This window comes from Balearica regulorum, chromosome 3, assembly GCF_011004875.1.
Source record: "Balearica regulorum gibbericeps isolate bBalReg1 chromosome 3, bBalReg1.pri, whole genome shotgun sequence".
NCBI classification, from domain to species: domain Eukaryota; kingdom Metazoa; phylum Chordata; class Aves; order Gruiformes; family Gruidae; genus Balearica; species Balearica regulorum.
In genome coordinates this window covers 21,327,168-21,347,286 of record NC_046186.1, presented here as the reverse complement: position 1 = coordinate 21,347,286, position 20,119 = coordinate 21,327,168, and the positions used below count along the sequence as shown (strand labels likewise).

Genomic DNA, 20,119 nt, shown 5'->3' with positions numbered 1-20,119 from the left:
GAAAGATGGGTGAGGAGGATGGAGGCAGACACTAAATCTTTATTAAATATATGGATTTTACAGCTACAGCAAACAGTAAGCTTTCTGCAGCAGTACTTTATATGGGTGATTCGCATGCCTGCTCACGTAATCAACCAAATCAGAACACATCCTTGTCCAGAGAATGTTTTCTTCAGTGTTAATGTTAGTGGTTTCATGTTCAGTTCTTTTGCTCATTCTTTTCCAGAATACTTTTATAGCCTAAAATTCTTAGCCTGTGTGACTACTTACTTGATTTCTTTACCTGTCCTGGGTTTTCATATCCATCAGGCATTCGCTTGATGTTTTTATGAGGTAGGTGAATACCTCAGCCACTGGTAGAATCATTATTTCAGGTGCACAAGAGGAAGACTTAAAATGCTTGAGGTAATCCTGCATCTCATGATGTTGGCCAATGTGGCATTGTGATAAAATAGTGATGTGAAGCAACACAAGCACCAGCTTCCTCCAAGTACAACATTAGACCAGTAAATGCATCTATTGGAGTTAGTTTGCCGCAGTTAGTTACTTTTCTGCTTAATACATGCATGCTCTGGTTGTGCTCAGATGAGAGGCCACAGGTGTTAGCATCCATTTCTGACAAACAGGATCGGGGCCGCAGAGCCTGCGTGCAGGCCACATACAAACCAAATGCAAAAGCTGTTTCCTGAGTGTCGAGGATATGACACTGGGGAATATGTCTGCCCTGTAATAGGAATCAAGTTCCATCAAAGGTGTTATTTGAAGTTTTGCATTTGAAAAAGTTCCTTAGACGGTAGTGTGCTATGCCTTTAATTAAATTCTGATGTTTTAATACATGTGTCTGTACACATATGTGTGTGTATATGTGTCATGGTTTTACCCCAGTCATCAGCACCACGCAGCCACTCGCTCACTCCCCCCCGTATCGGGATGGGGGGAGAGAATTGGAAGAGTGAAAGTGAGAAAACTCGTGGGTTGAGATAAAGACAGTTTCACTGGTAAAGCAAAAGCTGCTCACACAAGCAAAGCAAAACAAGGAATTCATTCACCACTTCCCATGGGCAGGCAGGTGTTCAGCCATCTCCAGGAAAGCAGGGCTCTGTCACACATAACAGTGACTTGGGAAGACAAATGCCATCACTCTGAATGTGTGTCTCCCCGCCCTTCCTTCCTCTTCCCCCAGCCCTTTATATGCTGAGCATGACGTCATATGGTATGGAATATCCCTTTGGTCAGTTGGGGTCAGCTGTCCCGGCTGTGTCCCCTCCCAACTCCTTGTGCACCCCCAGCCCACTCGCTGGTGAGGTGGTGTGAGAAGCAGAAAAGGCCTTGGCTCTGTGTAAGCACTGCTCAGCAACAACGAAAATATCCCTGAGTTATCAACACTGTTTTCAGCACAAATCCAAAACACAGCCCCCTGTTGGCTACTATGAAGAAAATTAACTCTATCCCAGCGAAAACCAGCACAACGTGTGTCCCCTTCTGGTTAGCAAATACTTACAAATAATGAAGACAGTCACAAAAATCAAGACTATATTTGAAACAAAGAAATGTGCTTAATGTAGCACTTAAATGACCAAACCAAATACTTAGGTTCTGGATATGTATGATGTATTAATATATATTTATGTGTCTGTTTATCTGTATACACACATGATTAATGCATAATATCTCTATAAAAACATATTTCCCTACTACCCTATGCCATTTTTATAAAATGAATTTGTTTGTAGAAGTTGTGTTCAGCTGGTATATAAAATCAGATTGCCCACCAAATTACTTCTTCAGGTTATTCCACTGGTCTTGCCTACTCTTATCCATTGTTGGTGTGGCTTGAGCCTCAAGATATTCTTTATTCCTAGTCAGAAATGTTCATACTGAGTTTCTTATAGATCAACAGAGATGTTGATTTCATTGTAAGTAATGTGCTTTCCATGACTGGTGGTTCTTTGGTTTAAAGTAGCTGTTATTTGTCACACTGACAGGTACACCTACTGCGAAATGCTGGCGATGAAGTTACCATCACTGTTCAGTACCTCAGGGAAGCTCCATCATTTTTAAAGCTCCCATTAGGTAAGAGGAAATTAACGGATAGGAGTAATTTGTTTTCCTCTTTGCAGTATTCTCATAATAAGATGGCAGTGACAGAAATAGGAATTCAATCCTTGAGTGTTTTACAGGAAGAAGAAGAAATTGTGCATGCACTTTATTGCTTAACATATAAGAATCTAATGCATACTGCATGACTGCTTCTGTATATTTTATTCAAAATAAAACTGAAAACCTCATTAAAGTGCAGTACGATCATGGGTGATACCTGAAAGATTTTCTACAGAAACTTTACTTGACTGCAATAAAATAGTGTTTACAAACATTTGAATCATACATTGACACTGAAAGGTATTTTCAGGACACTTACCAAACAAATGGATAACATTAATTGTGCATATTTCATAAATTACTTTAATATTTTGATCATTTTTGTCAGCAGAATTACGATGTGACAACTGAGTGGTTTAAGATTAGCAATAGTGAATTGTTTATGAACAATGCAAATGAGGGAAATATTTTGTTCTTCTGGTTAGCAAAGGTAAGTATTCAAGATACTCACTTGAAATCAATGTTGCAAATAGAAAAGAGTACATAATATATCAGCTCACTTAATCAGACCAAATAATTTTGCACCAGTTTATCTTATATCTGATTCTCTTTCCATATTAAGCAAAACAGATTTAAAATGTGTTATGTTTTGGGGACTTAGGTAAATTGGGCTCAACTAAATACTTGTTTTTTCTTGATTTGAACAGAATCATAGGTCTCGTAGCTCTTGTCATTAGAAGAGTGTCTGTCACCCTATCTAGATTTTTACACCTATTAAAATCAAATTTGACAGGCCTTTACTAAGATGAACGATACATTTCATGCTAAGACCATTATTTCAGTTCTTAGTGCATATCATTTCCATTTGAAAATGGAATCTAAATTCAAAGAAATCTTATGTTTACACTTGCAGATCTTTGTCTGGTCAATGTTCCTTATAATGAAACTTCAGGTTTTGTCTTCCTACGTTTCTATCCTAGGTCATCTGCCAACTAAAGACTAATGTGTATAATGCCTTGGATAACTGTGTCCAAGCTTAGATATGACTTCAGCAAGCTAGCAGGGTCTTACCACTAGTTTCTGTGTTGTAGACCATATTCATTTGTGGTTATGACAATCCCACTAGCAATTTTATCTCATCTCGTTGAATGACACACTTGGACTCTATCACTTGTAGTCAGTTAATCCTGGCTAACAGCCAGACTCCCACCCAGCCGCTCTCTGACTCCCCCTCTGACTCAAACAGAGAATGGGGAGAAAACAGAATGAAAATGGTCTTGGGTCAGGATAGAGAGAGACAGGGAGATCACTTATTTATTACCATCATGGGCAAAATAGACTCGACTTGGGGAAACTGAATTAAATGCATTGCATATTAAACTAGACTGAGGCAGTGAGAAACAAATAAATTGAAACAACACCTTCCCCCCCCCCCCCCCTTTTCCCAGGCTCAACATCATTCCTGACTCCTCTACCTCCCCTGCCAATGCTGCAGGGGGGATGGTGAATAAGAGGTTGGGGTCAGTACACAGCGTACCTCTGCCACTCCTTCTTTCTCACACCTATACCCTCCTCCAGCGTGGTCCTTCCCACCAGCTGCAGTCCATTACAAACTGCTGTAGCATGAGTCCTCTCCATGGGCTGAAGTTCTTCAGGAAAAATCTGCTCCAGCATGTGTCCCCCACGAGCTGCAGCTTTCTTCAGGGCACATCCACCTGCTGCAGCATGGGGTCTTCCATGGGCTGCAGTGTGGGGTATCTGCTCTGACATGTCCTCCATGGGCTGCAGGGAAATACCTGCTTCACCGTGGTCTTTCCATGGACTGCAGGGAAATCTCTGCTGCAATGCCTGGAGCATCTCCTCCCCCTCCTTCTTCAGTGACATTGAGGTTCATACAATTTCTGTCTCATACTGTTTTCCTCACTCCTCTCTCTACTGTTCATCATTTTGCCCTTTCTTAAATAGTTTCCCAGAGGCGCCTCCACCTTGGCTGTGAGGCTCAGTTGTGCCCTGCAGTGGGTCCACTGGAGCTGGCTGGAACCGGCTGTGTCCGGCACAGGGCAGCCCCTGACCATGTCCCACTCCTGGAGCCACCCCACCTCCCAAAACTTTGCCACTTAAACCCAGTACACAATCTATGTAAGACAGCTGCCACCTTCACAAGGAGTTCACGCAGGTCCAGGAATATTGGTGCCCTCTTGGTACATCATGGGAGAAGAAGAACTTAGCTGACTCCTGCGTTGCCTTTCTCACCAGGAGGCACTGCAGCCATTCCTGTCTGGGAAGCTGAGATCATGACACTGCTTCCATCAAGTGCTGTTTCTGGAAAGAGAAAGCTGTGATTAGCAAGGAGACCAGATTATCTATCTCCATGTGACTAGAGGTGCATGCAAAACTTCTGTAGATAAATAAGGAACTTTCACCTTATGAAAACCTCCATTCTCTTTCAAAGGGCCTGTTTCATGGCCTGTGGCCAGCTAGCACCATTTGGAGTCTGCCCCTGATTACTGCTGTTCAAAGAAACCTGTCTGGAATTGGGAAGACAGTGCCATTTTAGACAAGCTGTCACAGACTATCAACAAACACAGCAGAGAAGCAATGCTTCGTAAATGAAAGAGGCATCTTGGATACAAACTGCTCATTTTGGGCAGCTTATTAGACTCGCCTCCTTTCCACAGAGCATGAGGAAATCTTTGGCAAGCTTTATACTACCCTGCCCAATCCCGTGCATGCTCCTACGCCTTCAATCCTATAGTACATGCTCAGCAAAAGGACTTGCTAAATATGATCAGACAGCTGAGGAACTTAAGAAATGACCTTTCTTCTGAACTGAACCTGGACCTCAGCACAGACCTCACCTGCTCCTCTCCAGGATGTTACGTGCAGCCATCCAATACAGGCTGAAACCAAGCTCACTGAGTGAGATGATCTTTGGTAAGTGAATTGACATAAATATTCATTTTTGTGGTAAGGAAATAAGCAAATAAGGTGTAGAAAATTGTGAAAAATAGGTCTGGTTTAGAGCCATACACTGAAGTGAAGTAGAATAGCAGTGGTGGGACAAAGTATCCCATTTCAAGAAGAGCTTTTCACAAGCCCATGCACAAAAGGGAATTCCAGTCATGAAGTATTGGTGACACATATAACAAGCTAAGTATCAATGTTACTGTGCAATAAAGAACTTCTCAACTCACACTGCAGGCAAGATTTAAGTGCATACATGCATAAATCTGAAGTATCTTGGCCTTTCCTAGCATCCCAGAAGACTCAGGCCCTACCTTCAAGCATTCAGTCAGACCAGCTGCTGTGCTGGCAGTTTTAGTACTGTGGTGTGTCACTTTAAGTGCAACCACACTGTCTCTTCCTATTAACCAGTATTACTACTATTTCTTCTAAGTACATCATCAGGAGTAGCATCTGCCTCCGCTGCTTCCTTCTCATACCTCTTCCTTCCCTACACTATCTCATGCCATGGCTAGCAAAAGCACAAGATGTCACAGCAGGGAAATACCTGCCTACAGTTCTCACCACATTTTTCTGTTTGCTTCACTCTTTCATGGATTGTGAACAAATGCAGGATTTGGCGTGAGTTGAGACATGGATACTGATTAACTGGCACTTAAGGATGAGACAAGGACTGCTTGCTTCTGTGTTTGGAGGAGACCCTAACCCAGGGTGGTCTGCCAGTATTGATCGTTGTCTCTTTCACAACTGCATGGAACTCTTGGCCCTTACTACACTGTACTATGAGACTGTCCATAATAGTAAATTAAATTATGCCAGCAAATATTCGTTGCCACAGGAATTTGATATTTTATAAAATATTGCAGAATGCTTGGCATAATTTTTCATAGGGCAAATACTTGTTTTGCCAAAAACTATCAGGCTTGGATCAGAAGTTAGCATGGGTCACTAGGGTCATTAACTGTCTGCTTCATTGGGTTGACTGGCTCCATGGCTAGGATGATTCCTCATCCCATGGCCTGTGGTTTGCTCTAAGGTCACTTTCAGCTAGAGAGGATAGATTTGTGTTTCTGGAAACCAAAGGAAGGAATTCTGTTTTTTGGAGCTGGGTCAGGAAGTTATTAATGGCTATGAGGGTTGTTTGTTAGCCTGTTACCGAATAATTACAGCATCAGCTCTTGGGTATTGTCATGAAGGATTTGCTGGAGCTAAATCCATTGTCCATCCCAGAGTTGAACAAGGCTTATAGGACCCTTTTAGATAAGATTCATTGCTGCTGGGAAGACTCTTCAGGACATTTTATGGTAAAACAGGCTTTCTTCAGAATTTTTATTTATACCAAATCATCAGAATATTCTGAAGTTACAAAGCTTGCAGTGTAATTAAAAATCACCAGGAGTGTTTCCTTTTTGATTTTTATTTTGTGGTTGTTCTGAAATGGGCTTTTTGTCTATTGGAGTTTGTCTATGACATAATTAGCAAGTTAGATAAATGAGATTTTATTTATATACAAAAAGTTTCCAGTATCATTCAGCAATGTTGATCATAAGACAAATTGTTGTAAAAATAAAGTCTTGCTGAGTACTTGCTGTACACTGATCTATTGTCCTGTGTTTTGGGGGTTTTGATTGTTATTTAGACATTTAGTGTAATTCACTGACTGAAATAAACAACCACCTGTTGATGGGACTCTGAGTTGACCAGAACTTTGATAGACACCTTTCTAGGTCTAGAAAGCTTGAATCTTTTAAAGTAAAAAAAAAAAAATAAAAAAATAAAAAAAAAAATCCAAGCTTTATTAAAATAAGTAGTAGAATACCTAACTTTTTAAATTGAAAAATGTCAGTGATTCTGTCAAAAAGAATATAAAAGGATTTATAAACAACTCCTACTTGTACCACTGCAAATGAGTTCTTGCTTAAGGTTTAGTGTCAGCTAGGTTGGTGATTTCCTGAATTGCTGCTAGCTCTGCAAAATCCCCTATGATCTTCACAAAGTTTCTTTCCCTCACTTTGGAGTTTTGCCTGTCTTTTTCTTGCTACCCCCAGGGGCGTCTCGTCTCTTTTGTGAACTGCAGACTCCCATACCCATGCTATCTCTCTCTCTCTGACCCCTTCTCACCTTACAGGGTAAGTTGTTTTTTTCTCTGAGCATACTCAGCTATTGCTCAGGTAAAGATCAATCAGAGGTCTCCCACAGGATCCTTCCTGACCCAGCCTTCTCCAGAGAACAAAAATGCCACTGCTGAGCATAAACAAATTAAACAGATGAAGCCTGTCATAGCGTAGGTTTGCATTTCTCATAGGCTGGCTATCTAACTATGATTTGTGTGGGATAAGAGGACAGCTAGGCAATAATGATTGCTGGAAATCTCACAACATACCAAATAGCTTTTTTCTGGCATCAGTACGCATCAGGATACTGTATTGTGGTTATGGAGTGGGATTTACCTGTAGCAGATGTTTTATTTTACATAACCACTTTGTTTTGGTAGTCTTTCTCAAACTAATGTTCCAGAGGTTTAACTGGTACCTAACACTTGATTTGGATTCTTATCTACTTGGGCAAGGGGTACAGTAGGAGACAGTAAAAGTTTACTTTATGTTAGTATATTTTATGTCATGTATATCGTGTGTGTACATACTGGTTTTTGTTCGAAGAACAGGGAGGAAAGACTACCTGATTGCTCTAGGTCTGCCATGTAAGGAGGCAAATGGAGCTCCTTGGAGAGCTCATCATATCATATCATATCATATCATAGAATGGTGTGGGTTGGAAGGGACCTTAAAGATCATCTAGTTCCAACCCCCCTGCCATGGGCAGGGACACCCTCCACTAGACTAGGTTGCCCAAAGCCCCATCCAACCTGGCCTTGAACACTTCCAGTGACATCCACAGCTTCTCTGGGCAACCTGTTCCAGTGCCTCAGCACCCTTATAGTGAAAAATTTCTTCCTAATATCTAATCTAAATCTGCCCTCCTTCATCTTAAAGCCATTACCGCTTGTCCTATCACTACATGCTCTTGTAAGCAGTCCCTCACCATTTTTCCTGTAGGCCCCCTTTAGGTACTAGAAGGCCACAACAAGGTCTTCCCGGAGCCTTCTCTTCTCCAGGCTGAAGAACTCCAACTCTCTCAGCCTGTCTTCACAGGAGAGGTGCTCCAGCCCTCCGATCATCTTCATGACCCTCCTCTGGACTTGCTCCAACATATCCATGGCCTTCTTCTGCTGGGGCCCCCAGAGCTGGATGCAGTACTCCAGGTGGGGGTCTCACAAGAGCGGAGTAGAGGGGGCAGGTCACCTCTCTTGACCTGCTGGTCACACTTCTTTTGATGCAGCCCAGGATACAGTTGGCTTTCTGGGCTGCAAGTGCACATTGCTGTCTCATGTTGAGCTTCTCGCCCACCAACACCCCCAAGCCCTGCTCCTTAGGGCTGCTCTCAATCCACTCATCACCCAGCCTGTAATTGTGCTTGGGATTGCCCTGACCCACGTGCAGGACCTTGCACTTGGCCTTGTTGAACTTCATGCGGTTCGCACGGGCCCACCTCTCCAGCCTGTCAAGGTCCCTCTGGATGGCATCCCTTCCCTCCAGCATGTCGACAGCACCACACAGCTTGGTGTCGTAGGCAAACTTGATGAGGGTGCACTCGATCCCGCTGTCCATGGTGCTGACAAAGATGTTAAACAGCACCAGTTCCACTACCGACCCCTGAGGAATGCCACTCATCACTGGTCTCCACTTGGACATTGAGCCGTTGACCACAACTCTTTGAGTGTGACCATCCAGCCAATTCCTTATCCACCAAGTGGTCCATCTGTCAAATCCATGTCTCTCCAATTTAGAGATAAGGATGTCGTGCAGGACAGTGTCAAATGCTTTGCACAAGTCCAGGTAGATGACATAGTTTCCTTCCGTGAAAACAGTTGAGCATACAGTGGGAGCTTTTAAAATGCTGAACAAGGCCATGAAGGAGTAGTCCATGAGTGAGTGAGCAAGGCAGAACAGGCGGGGAGCAGACTAAAAGATTTGTGAACTTGCTTGCAAGTGATGGGGATGGCATAGCCTGAGAGAGGCTCTGTAGTTTGTTGTGACTCAGAAAACCAAAAAAAGCTGCTGAACTGAAAAACAAATCTGCAAGGATCTGGGAGGAGGGAAATTTGGTCCTTAACCTTTTTATTCTGAGGTTTTCCATGCAATGGATGTCAGTTTTTGCTACTTTAAAAAAAAAAAAAAAAAAAAAAAAAATCTAATGTAGTATTATGTATTATGGTAAAACCTGTATTTAGGGATTTGAAAATACCTAAATTCATGTCTTTTGATATATTCACATTGCTGAAGAGGTGGCATAATTCCAGTTTAAAAATCTGATTGACTAATGGACCTGCCACAGTTTTCTACTGCCAGAGAGTACTGCCTGTCCTCAGCAGGCACACTCTTCAGTGGAAAATTTAATGCCAACTTTTTTATTCCATTATTTTTATTTTTAAAAATTAGAAATGATCATCTCTCAAGCAAGTCACTGTGGTCATCTATGAGTCTGAACATAGATTTTTGTGATCTACTGTATGTATATAGAAGCTACAAAATGTTGTAGCTAGCTACTAAAGTCAGTGCTTGGGTTAGACCTATACAAGCAAAGCATAATGGTTCCTTCTGCTGACATCATCTAATGCCGAACAGAAAGGACTGCAAATGAAAACATGCTGAAACTTCAGAATTCAGGTTTTAATTCTGAGACCTCAGCACTGAACTGACAGAGATTTGTTACAGAGAAAATGAGCTTTTGTTGAATTAAGTTCCATTTTGCTAAATCTTCCAGATATGTGAAATAGATACATACAAAAATATATGACCAAGAATGACTTTTGTGATGTTAGACTTGACAGACCTATTAATGTGAAATGATTTACAGGCAATTTCAGGTGACTTCTTCAGATGGAAAAATGAGTTTTCAGTGATGATGAATATAATGCTGTGAAATTGATTTTATGTGCTTTATTGATAAGACCAAGTGCTGTCTGACAGTAATTGTATATTATTGGTGCTATATGTTAACATTTTACACTTAAGCAAAAATTACACAATGATGTGACTTTGTGCTGTTTCCATTATTGTATATTACAAAAGTATTAAGCTTTCCTGGAGTCACTTTTACTACTAAAGCAGGATCATGTTTCATAACTGCTAAAGGAAGAGATATCTTGAAGAATACAACTGTGTTATCTTAACATACTAACATAGCATCAACATTTCACAATGACTTTTTGCTTTTAATTTCTCAGTTTGAGAATGTCCATCATTCTTGAAAGTAATTGGCATTTTAAGACAAAGATGTATCTATTAATGAAGTGTATGTATGTGTATGGTTAGTACTTGCCTGAGAGTTTCTTATTAGCTTTGTTTATAAATACAATCCATGGTTATACTCTAAGGTGAGACTTTCAACACTGAATAGGAAATTTATTCATTAAATTAATAGGAATTGTGTAACTTTTCTTATTTGGTTTTTAATATCTCATTCTCAGTGAAAAAAGAATTGATCCTGCAAACAATTAAGCGTACAAGTAATTCCCGTGAACACAGCCTCCATAAACTGACATCTAGCTACCTTTTTTCTTTCTAGACATAAAGCACATGGACACTTTATTTGCTGTCCTTCTAAAATGCAAGTAACACTTCTGGCTTGGTTTGATGATTTATATTAAAAATTCTTCCTGTGTTTTACAGCTGGAATCAATATTTCCTGTTATATACATATATATTTAACATAAGCAATTATTTTTCATTATCTGACTTCCAGGTTCCCCTGGACCATCCAGTGATCACAGCAGTGGAGCTTCATCACCTCTCTTTGACAGTGGCTTACATTTAAATGGAAACTCAACTAACACTGTAAGCAAATTAATAATAAAAACATGATGTAGGCTATGTAAGTTCTCTTCCCATTCTGAGCTTCAAAATGCTAGTGTAGGACTGTAAGACCACTCTAATTTTATTGTTGTTGTTTGCTTGTTTGTTTGATTGGTTTTTAAGTGCATATACTGTAAAATTCTGTACTTACAATGTAGCCAACGTGGGGCCCTGGACTGCGAGGTTCTCACTCTGAGGCAATGGAGAAGCTTGTAGGAGTGAACACAGTAAGATTTAATCCTTGTTTAGGCATGAAGTAATGTGAACTTTTGTCATACTTTGTTGAATTGTATTATTGTACTATTGAATTTAGTTCAGCTAGAGATGCTGAAATGTACAGGGAAGTCAGAAGATGATGTAAAGTTGAATTACTGAAGCAAACTTTCATGATAGCAAAGAAAAGGAGAAAAAGAGAAAGAAAGAAAATGGGAAAGCAGACTTAGGGGGAAAAAATGTTCTGTTTCTTTAATCCAGAGGATATTCACTTCTCTTTTCTGCAGTGAACAGCTGTGTTTGAATTAATTGCAGCATTGTAGGGAAAAAAAAATTAAAATCCTGTCTCCAGGAGAAATACTAGTCACCAAAGCCAAAGATAGGATGTCTTAGTAAGCAACAATGTTGCTCTTTTAAAAATAAAGATTGGAGATGTAAATGGTAGCTGTACAAGGACATGGACTTTGATGCTCAAAATGTGTTTAGCGCCTAACAAATTGCAGTTGTAGTCTTTCAGTTGGATATTAAATTTTACAGAAGGAATTCCCAGTGAATAGAGTGAGACCTCTCTCCTCTGTTTTTTCTCTTCTTTCCTACTTAGCCGGAGATGTCAGTATCTGCTGCTGTATTTCTCCCAAGCTTTGCACTTGCTGAGCACTGTCTCTCTAAAGTAATCCTTAAGGCTTATTTTCATCTGATAACTATATATATATGTATGTATGATAATATAAATATATACATACCATAAATAAATAAATAGAAATACGCTTTTCTGCACTGATACCTGTACCTTAGTGATTGGGGTCCAAACTGAGCATACATACAGAAGGTTTCATATTTATGTGTTTTAAATGATCCAGATAATTACTATCTTTAAATACCTTATATTATTGTCTTATACAAATCTCTCTTCAGGATCCAGCATTCTGCAATGCCTGTCTATCAGGTGCTCTGCAGACAAACACAGTCCTTTCTGCAAAAAGCTTACGTTATAGGAAGAGGGAACTTACATTATAAAAAAAGGGCTATGGTCAGATGATTGCCTGTGATTGCATTAGCATGTGTTAGTAAATTAATGCCTATTAAGTGCTAGAATGAGTGTGCCATAATAACTTCCAATAATCATTATAACTGTACTGTTGGGAATTGCACACTTTGAATTCTACACATTATAAAAACATAAATAAGGGGCTGGAGTTTTGTAGACTTGTAACAGAGTAATTTAGAGTTAGTTTCCAAGGTAGCACACAAAAGACTGTGCATAACCTTGAAATATAAGTGGAAAAACAGAAAGTAAAAAAAGGGGAATACTAAGGTACTAACTTGTTTTTATACAGTAATTAATTTTTCTGAAGCTTGACATAAAGTCATATGAGGAGCTATGTATGCACCAGCCATGATGACCTGAAAGTGAAATAAAGCAAAATAATCTGTCTTATATCTAGCCCAGTAAAAAAATCATGGACTCCCTTCAGAGGAAACAAAATGAAAAATTGCCAGATTCTTATTGTGATATGCAAAATCAAGGTTGTAAGTATTCTGAGCAGGAATGACTGGCTTTTGAGATTGTCCACTGAAGGTGTGTGGTCAAACTTTTATTGAACTAAGCTGTAAGTGTAACTGAGCTGTGATCAGAAAAGTGCTTATAAATGTGTTTTAACAATCAGATAGTGAGTGCTTCTGCTTTTTTTTAATTAGATATCTTCATTTTATTGTAAAGGAAGACCAGACCTGACATTTCCTAAATGGTATTGCCCAGTAAGCCTAAGGATATTTCAGTCCTTTTTTAATGTCACCTTGGTAGGGGAGGTCTGACTTACTTTGAAGCATAGAATCATATAATTGTTTTGGTTAGAAAAGACCTTTAAGATCATCGAGTACAACCATTAACCTAACACTGCCAAGTCCACCACTAAACCATGTCCCTAAGCACCACATCTATGTGTCTTTTCAATCCCTCCGAGGATGGTGACTGAAGCACTTCCCTGGGCAGCATGTTCCAGTGCTTGATAACCCTTTCGGTGAAGAAATTTTTTCTAATATCCAATCTAAACCTCCCCTGGCACAACTTGAGGACATTTTATCTCATCCTATCACTTCTTACTTGGGTCAAGAGACTGACCCCCACCTGGCTACAACCTCCTTTCAGGTAGTTCTAGAGAGCAATAAGGTCTCCCCTCAGCCTCCTTTTCTCCAGGCTAAACAACCCCAGTTCCCTCAGCTGCTCCTCATAGGACTTGTGCTCCAGACCCTTCACCAGCTTCATTGCCCTGAATATTGCATCTTGTAAGTTTATATTGCAGTTTTATGTGCCTTCCTAACCACTGTCAGATCTGTGCCATATTAGACAATGCACATATATTTATGAATGGAAATGCTGCTCAAAAAAAGCACGCAGTGTAAAGGAAAGAACAGGAGTGAGAGGTAAGGAATTACTGTTATGCCAGTTTTACCAAACTGTCATTCAGCTTTCTGTTCTGAAAAACAGTAGTATAGAGACACTTGAGCTAATGCTGTGATCAGGCTGTGATATTCACATGACGCTATAGAATATGGTGTGGTGATACTAGCTTGTATCATATAGACAGTAGTTTAGCCATGTTAACATCAAGTGGCTTCTGCTTAAGATGATTATATCATTTTCAGTTCTGGTGCTAGCTTGCCTCTGTTAGACATATCTCTATCACCTCTGCTGTGAAGCATCTGTTATATGTGACGTGATATCATCTTCAGGATTTATATGCATCCTTCCTACAATATCAGAGCAGTTTGCCATATAGCATTTTTAACAGGGTTCTCTGGAACACGGAGAAATGAGCTGAAGGGCTCTCTTCACACCTAATTATTTTCTGCTTAGGCACTGTGACAAATGCTATAGAGATTGGTAGTGGCAGATACATTCATCTGTATCTTATAAGTGGTTTATTAAACACAATGTGAAATTTCAGAGGGGAACATAAAATGTTCAGAGGAGGTGGTCTGTAGGCTAGTGATTACAGGTTGTTTACCTGAAGGATTCTAACTACAAAACAGTGAAGAAAATACTGTAGAGATATTCTCCTAGATGTCCAAATATTCTAGATGTCCAAATATTCTAGATGTCCAGGCCGGATCTCTGGAGAAATTGGTAAAAAAAAAAAAAGAAGACCAGCAATAAAACAAATTCCTGTTTAAGACACCATTTAATAATGTGGTAGTTACAATGCAAAGGGAGAATGTAGTAGGTTTTCATACATCTGAAAATCAAGCTTCCCTGAATTGTCTAAAAGTTATGTTCTAATAAGTGAAGTAAGACCAGAATAAATCATGATTTTCTGTGTGTTCATGTAATTTAAGAACTCTAATTTAATTTTAATAGTGTATGTTTAGTTTAGTTGGTTAAATGAAACTAAACAGGCACTTAAAAATTTCTAAATTGCTTTAAACTGTTTTTTTCCTTGGTGGCTTTGTTTCATCGGTTAAATTAAAAAGTTTTCCTTAAAAAAGACATTGCCTACTTCATCAACAAGTACAGTTTTTAAAAGAGAAAATATACAGATGCTCGGTGGTCCCTGCTGGGACCAGAAGGATACTAAATGTTTAATGTCTATGGTAGTCCTGGTTCCAGAGTGAGAGAATGTTATGTCTTGCGTGTACAGGCAAAAAGGGAAAAGGATCCAAGAAAGGAGGGTGGACACCCTCTTACTGAGAGTAAAAGCTATTCTGATGGATACTTTAGTGGGATGTGTGACCAGACCATTGAATTGAGATTGAATTGATGATGCCATACATCTGACAACTTCAACAGTTTTATTTTTTAATGTTCCTGTAGTGTCTTCCAATTCAGTATAAACACACTATTGATCATTCTTAAGTTTTATTTTATTCATTTTTATCATCCTGTAGCTCACTTTAAGAGGAAAAGTTTCAGGATTTCAGATCAATACCTTTTCTTTTAGAATGGTTTAGCATGTGATACCAATAGACTCTGCCAACTCTTGATCTGAAAATCCATGATTTTCTTATTGAATATGAAAGCAATGTAACTTTAAATTGACTTCCAGTTCACAGTGTATCATTTGGTCATGTACGTGCATAAAATGTAATTAATGTAATAAATACAAAAAAAAAGCTCACTTAGAGATACAGCGGTGGTTACTCTCTTGAAAGTAATCACCATGTCTTCCCTTTATTTGCTGAAGAGAAACTTAAAGTAGATGAACACAGCTAGCTACACTTAAATATTTTGGACTGCTGCTGTGCTGATGACCTTTATGAAATGAGATAAACACACTGCAAATAGGTGTGCTCCTTTTTTTCAGTTAATAAAATATGAAGTGACTATCCCCTTTCCACCTACAGGGAAAAATAATCCAAATTTTCTGTTTCTGATTATACCTGTCAGAAATCATAGCAGTAGAAGCTGGAAAAAGCCTATTAAATAACACCTTCCTACTCCATTACTATAGAATTGTTAAGGAAATACTTTTGATATTGAGTATTGAAATTGTTTGTTTTAGACTTAGCTGTTCAAAAGTGCTGTGTTTTTCTAAATCTGATTAGAGTCGATTAGGACTTTCACTGTGACATTAATAAAGTGAATAAAAGGTATCTTTAAAGTCTTAACTTTTAGTTGTGTTGATGCCAACTGTCACTGCTAATCTTTTCAGCAGACTTATTTCTGCTAGTATTTAGCATCTGATTGCTCAAGCTGGTCATTTCTTCTGCACATAAATTAAACACTTGTTTAATTTCCCAGTAAAGTCTAAGTCAAATATGGTTTTAGGATTGTTATTATTTTGTTTTAACTTAGAGCCTTAACAAAAGCTGGTGAAAGGAAATATAGAATTGAAAACACAAAGTCTTACTAGCTGCTAAATAAAATAATATTGAACAATATTTGCTGCTTTATGACATCTAATACTAATTTTAAAAGTATCCACTTAAAAAACTGAAAATTAATCTGATATTCACACACCTTCAAAGAAGGCAGCTTCAATTTTTTAATTGAGGTTGGCCTAAATCTAAGTCTGTTTCTACTGGAAACAAAGTCAAAGACCAAGAAAGGTCAGATAAGAGATTATGGCTTTGTTATTTATATTTGTGGTGGGTTGACCCTGGCTGAGGGCCAGGTGCCCACCAGAGCCGCTCTATCACTCCCCTCTTTCATTAGACAGGGGAGAAAAGGTACAATGAAAAAAAACTTACGGGTCGAGATAAGGACAGGGAGAGATCATTCTCTAATTATCATCACGAGCAAAACAGACTGAACTGAGAGAGGAAATTCATCTAATTTATTACCCAGCAAAACAGAGTAGAGGAATGAGAAATAAAACCAAATCTTAAAAACACCTCCCCCCACCCCTCCCATCTTCCCGGGCTCAACTTCACTCCTGGCTTCAACCTCCGCCCCCCCCAGCGGCACAGGGGGACGGGGAGTGGGGGTTACGGTCAGTTCATCACGCGGTGTTTCTGCCGCTTCTTCATCCTCAGGGGGAGGACTCATCGTTCCCCTGCTCCAGCGTGGGGTCCCTCTCACGGGAGACAGTCCTTCACGACCTTCTCCAACGTGAGTCTCCTCCACGGGGTGCAGACCTTCGGGATCAAACTGCTCCAGCGTGGGTCCCCCACGGGGTCACAAGTCCTGTCAGCAAACCTGCTCTGGCGTGGGCTCCTCTCTCCACAGATCCACAGGTCCTGCCAGGAGCTTGCTCCAGCGTGGGCTTCCCACGGGGTCACAGCCGCCTTCAGGTGTCTCCACCTGCTCCGGCGTGGGGTCCTCCACGGGCTGCAGGTGGAATTGCTACACCCCCTCATCCTCCCTCCATGGGCTGCAGGGGGACAGCCTGCTTCACCATGGTCTTCACCACGGGCTGCAGGGGGATCTCTGCTCCGGCGCCTGGAGCACCTCCTCCCCCTCCTTCTTCACTGACCTTGGTGTCTGCAGATGTTCTTACATCTTCTCACTCCTCTCTCTGGCTGCAAAAAGCTCTCTCTAACTGTTTTTGTCTTTCTTAAATATGTTATCCCAGAGGCGCTGATTGGCTTGGCCTTGGCCAGCGGTGGGTCCGTCTTGGAGCCGGCTGGCATTGGCTCTGTCAGACACAGGGGAAGCTTCTAGCAGCTTCTCACAGAAGCCACCCCTGTAGCCCCCCCGGCTACCAAAACCTTGCCACGCAAAACCAACACAATATTTCAGAAAAAAAGTGCAGCAGGATCACAGTGAAACTAATATGCCAAGTAGAAAACAGTAACTTGCATTTGTTAGGTATCTATCTGGTTTAATTTTTAATTATACATATTTTTCCCATACACAGCCCTTTCATGTGAATGCATTATTTCTTATAGTTCTTATGAATTTGTTCATTTAGTTTGCAGCAGCAGCAAAAATAAAATAGCTTGAGCAATAAAGCCCAACTTACTTATTTATTTATTTATTAAATTTCCAATGGAAATCAGGTAATTTTCTCTGTTCTTACGCATTTCTTTTTTTCTTTTTTTTTTAATTACACTTGGAATGAAAACATTTTGAGTCCCTTTGCTTACTTGATGGATCATAGGGAGCAATTCATCTGACTAGTCACCAGGAATCTGCTTTAGGGAGAGTTGTGTTGGTCTGTAGGTTGCACTGAGTGTATTGAGTACCTTTCATTTGCACAGATAGACAAAGGAGTTTTGGGGAGCGGTGTTATTTATTAATGAATGATGCTCTTCTGTTTGGCCTGTGATACTCAGAAGTGCAGAATGAGAGCTGTGGAGGAAGTAAGTTTGCATTTGATTCTTGGACAAAATAATTTATCTTTTGTCTCTTGTTATTTGTTCTCCTGCCTATGATTACAAAGGTGCAAAACGGACCAGTTCAGAGCTAGATTATAAAGAGAAGTTAGAAATTTGAAACTCTGTTGTATGAGTAAATGAAATTATGACCATTTCTCACCTGTTGCCAACATGGTGAGCAGAAAGAGCAGCCATCTTTCATGTCTTTTAGCAGGGAGTATCAGAAGTCTTCAGTTAGAGGGAAATACATGTGGGAGCATTCATGAGGTTAAACAAGGAAGCTGAAGTGTTAGAAGAAATGAAAGCTTTTACTTTTTTTTACTTTTTGTTGTTGTTAAACTTGAAAGATCCATCTACTGTTGCCCCAAGTTAGAGTTCAATTACTCTTCCAAATACCAGGCCATGGTAATGATCAGTATGGAAACAGAGAGGCATATAGTGATCCCCTGTTACTAGATTTGATGTTAGTATAGATGAACTCCAGCAGGTCAGGTACATGCTATAAATGGCTTATAACTATAGAAAAATGATAGTAAAATTGAGACAATGAGTTCTCCCACAAAATTGCATCCAGTGTCATTCCACAAGTTCCTGCAACAAATTGACACTTACTGAGCTCCTACTTAGTGGTACAAGCAAGAGTCAAGCCTCAGATATAGCTGAGGGGTACGCAGACTGTGTGGAGTTCAAAGAATTTCCCTAACCTTGAGCTAATTTTTCTAAGTAAGGGCAGCACGCCCCATATGGGGATGTGAAAAGCTGCCAAAAGCTGTCTGTAACAGCTGAAGTTTGGGTACACTTGCATTTATAATGTAACACCATAATAATCTCAACATTATATTTTGGTTTATTCTTTTCCTTATATACCTTTAGTGTTGGGTTTTGATTTCTGACTGCTGTTATAGTTTGAGAAGAGTCATAATTACTTCCAGCTTTTTGTGCTGAGATTTAATAGAAACTACTCTGGCCCCTGTCCCCTACCCACCAAAGGAAGAATATATCTGGAAAGGTGTTCCAGGCAAGGTTGTTGAGGTTACTCAGGAGCCAATTACATACTAGCCGGAGGGAAAAAAAAAATAAAGAAAAAGGTGCAAGATTCTGTCAAATAGTCCATATGAATTCTCTAAAAATATCTTAGTCAGGCTTGTACCTTATTGGTTCATTAAAAAAATAATAATGTAATAGCACCTAGCAGCACAACTGTAATGAAATATTCATTAATATTTCCATTGTAAATCACTTCTAGAGAAACTTATATAATTGAAAGGTTTTTAATTTGTTCCTCACCATTAGAATGGTAATCCTATTGATTTAAATGCATAGGTACTACAGTGTATAGGGCAGTGTAAGTCCCTAACACGTACTACTATACTGACTCCATGTAAACACCACATATAGGTGCTCAGTGTCTGCAAAACCATCTATTAATTAAAAAGCATAAAATGTCTTCAAGAGCAGTCATTAAATTTCAAAAGCATGCATGAGATGCAGCATTAGAATTAAAACTGTTTCTTTTCTGTGATAGAAAGGGAGGGGTAGTATCCTCGTTTCATATGCTGTTTCACCTTCCTTCCATTTAATTAAACAACGTCTGCCAATTAAAAAAAATGTAGAATAGACCTGTATAATTAAAAGTTGCTGCTTTCGCTGAATTTTAAAGACATCAAATTACTTGTCCAAATTGTTACTTTGTCTCGAAGAGCTTGTTTCCTGTATAGAAGTCTTTATCTATCAAATGATTTGGTGATGCATACTTTACTAGATAATTACTGTGTTCTTAACGCTGTCACAGAATTGTGCACCTGCATCTAAGAATTCCATTAAAAATAAATAAACACAGACCCTCTCCTGAATTGATCCTACATCAAAGGAATGCACAGGTATTTTGATATCATCATTAAATCCCTCTGAATTCTGAGACAAATCGAACGCTCTAATTGACTTCTATTTACAGCAGATATCTCAATAATGTCTTTCTTTAGCAGGGCATCACAAGAGTTTCACTCATGTCTCTACTCCTGGCTGAACACTTGTTAATTGTGTTGTTCAATGATTAAAGTAAACTAATGTAAGACTCTTTAACTGCTAAATGGAGCAGTCTTGTTTTCTTCTCTAGTCTACAGCCTCTGTTTCCTGTCTGTCCCTGGAATAAGTGTTAGCAAATGCTCAGC

The 20,119-nt window shown here is 39.6% G+C and overlaps 1 protein-coding gene across 1 annotated transcript in view; it reads left to right on the top strand.

The window, feature by feature from the left end:
• The window catches only part of SNTG2 (syntrophin gamma 2), a 285,035-nt gene that overhangs the window by 177,774 nt on the left and 87,142 nt on the right, over nucleotides 1–20,119 (top strand). Inside the window, exons 7-8 of the mRNA XM_075747252.1 lie at nucleotides 1,986–2,073; nucleotides 10,870–10,961. Coding sequence (XP_075603367.1) covers nucleotides 1,986–2,073; nucleotides 10,870–10,961 — 180 coding nt within the window. The remainder of the gene's footprint in view (nucleotides 1–1,985; nucleotides 2,074–10,869; nucleotides 10,962–20,119) is intronic.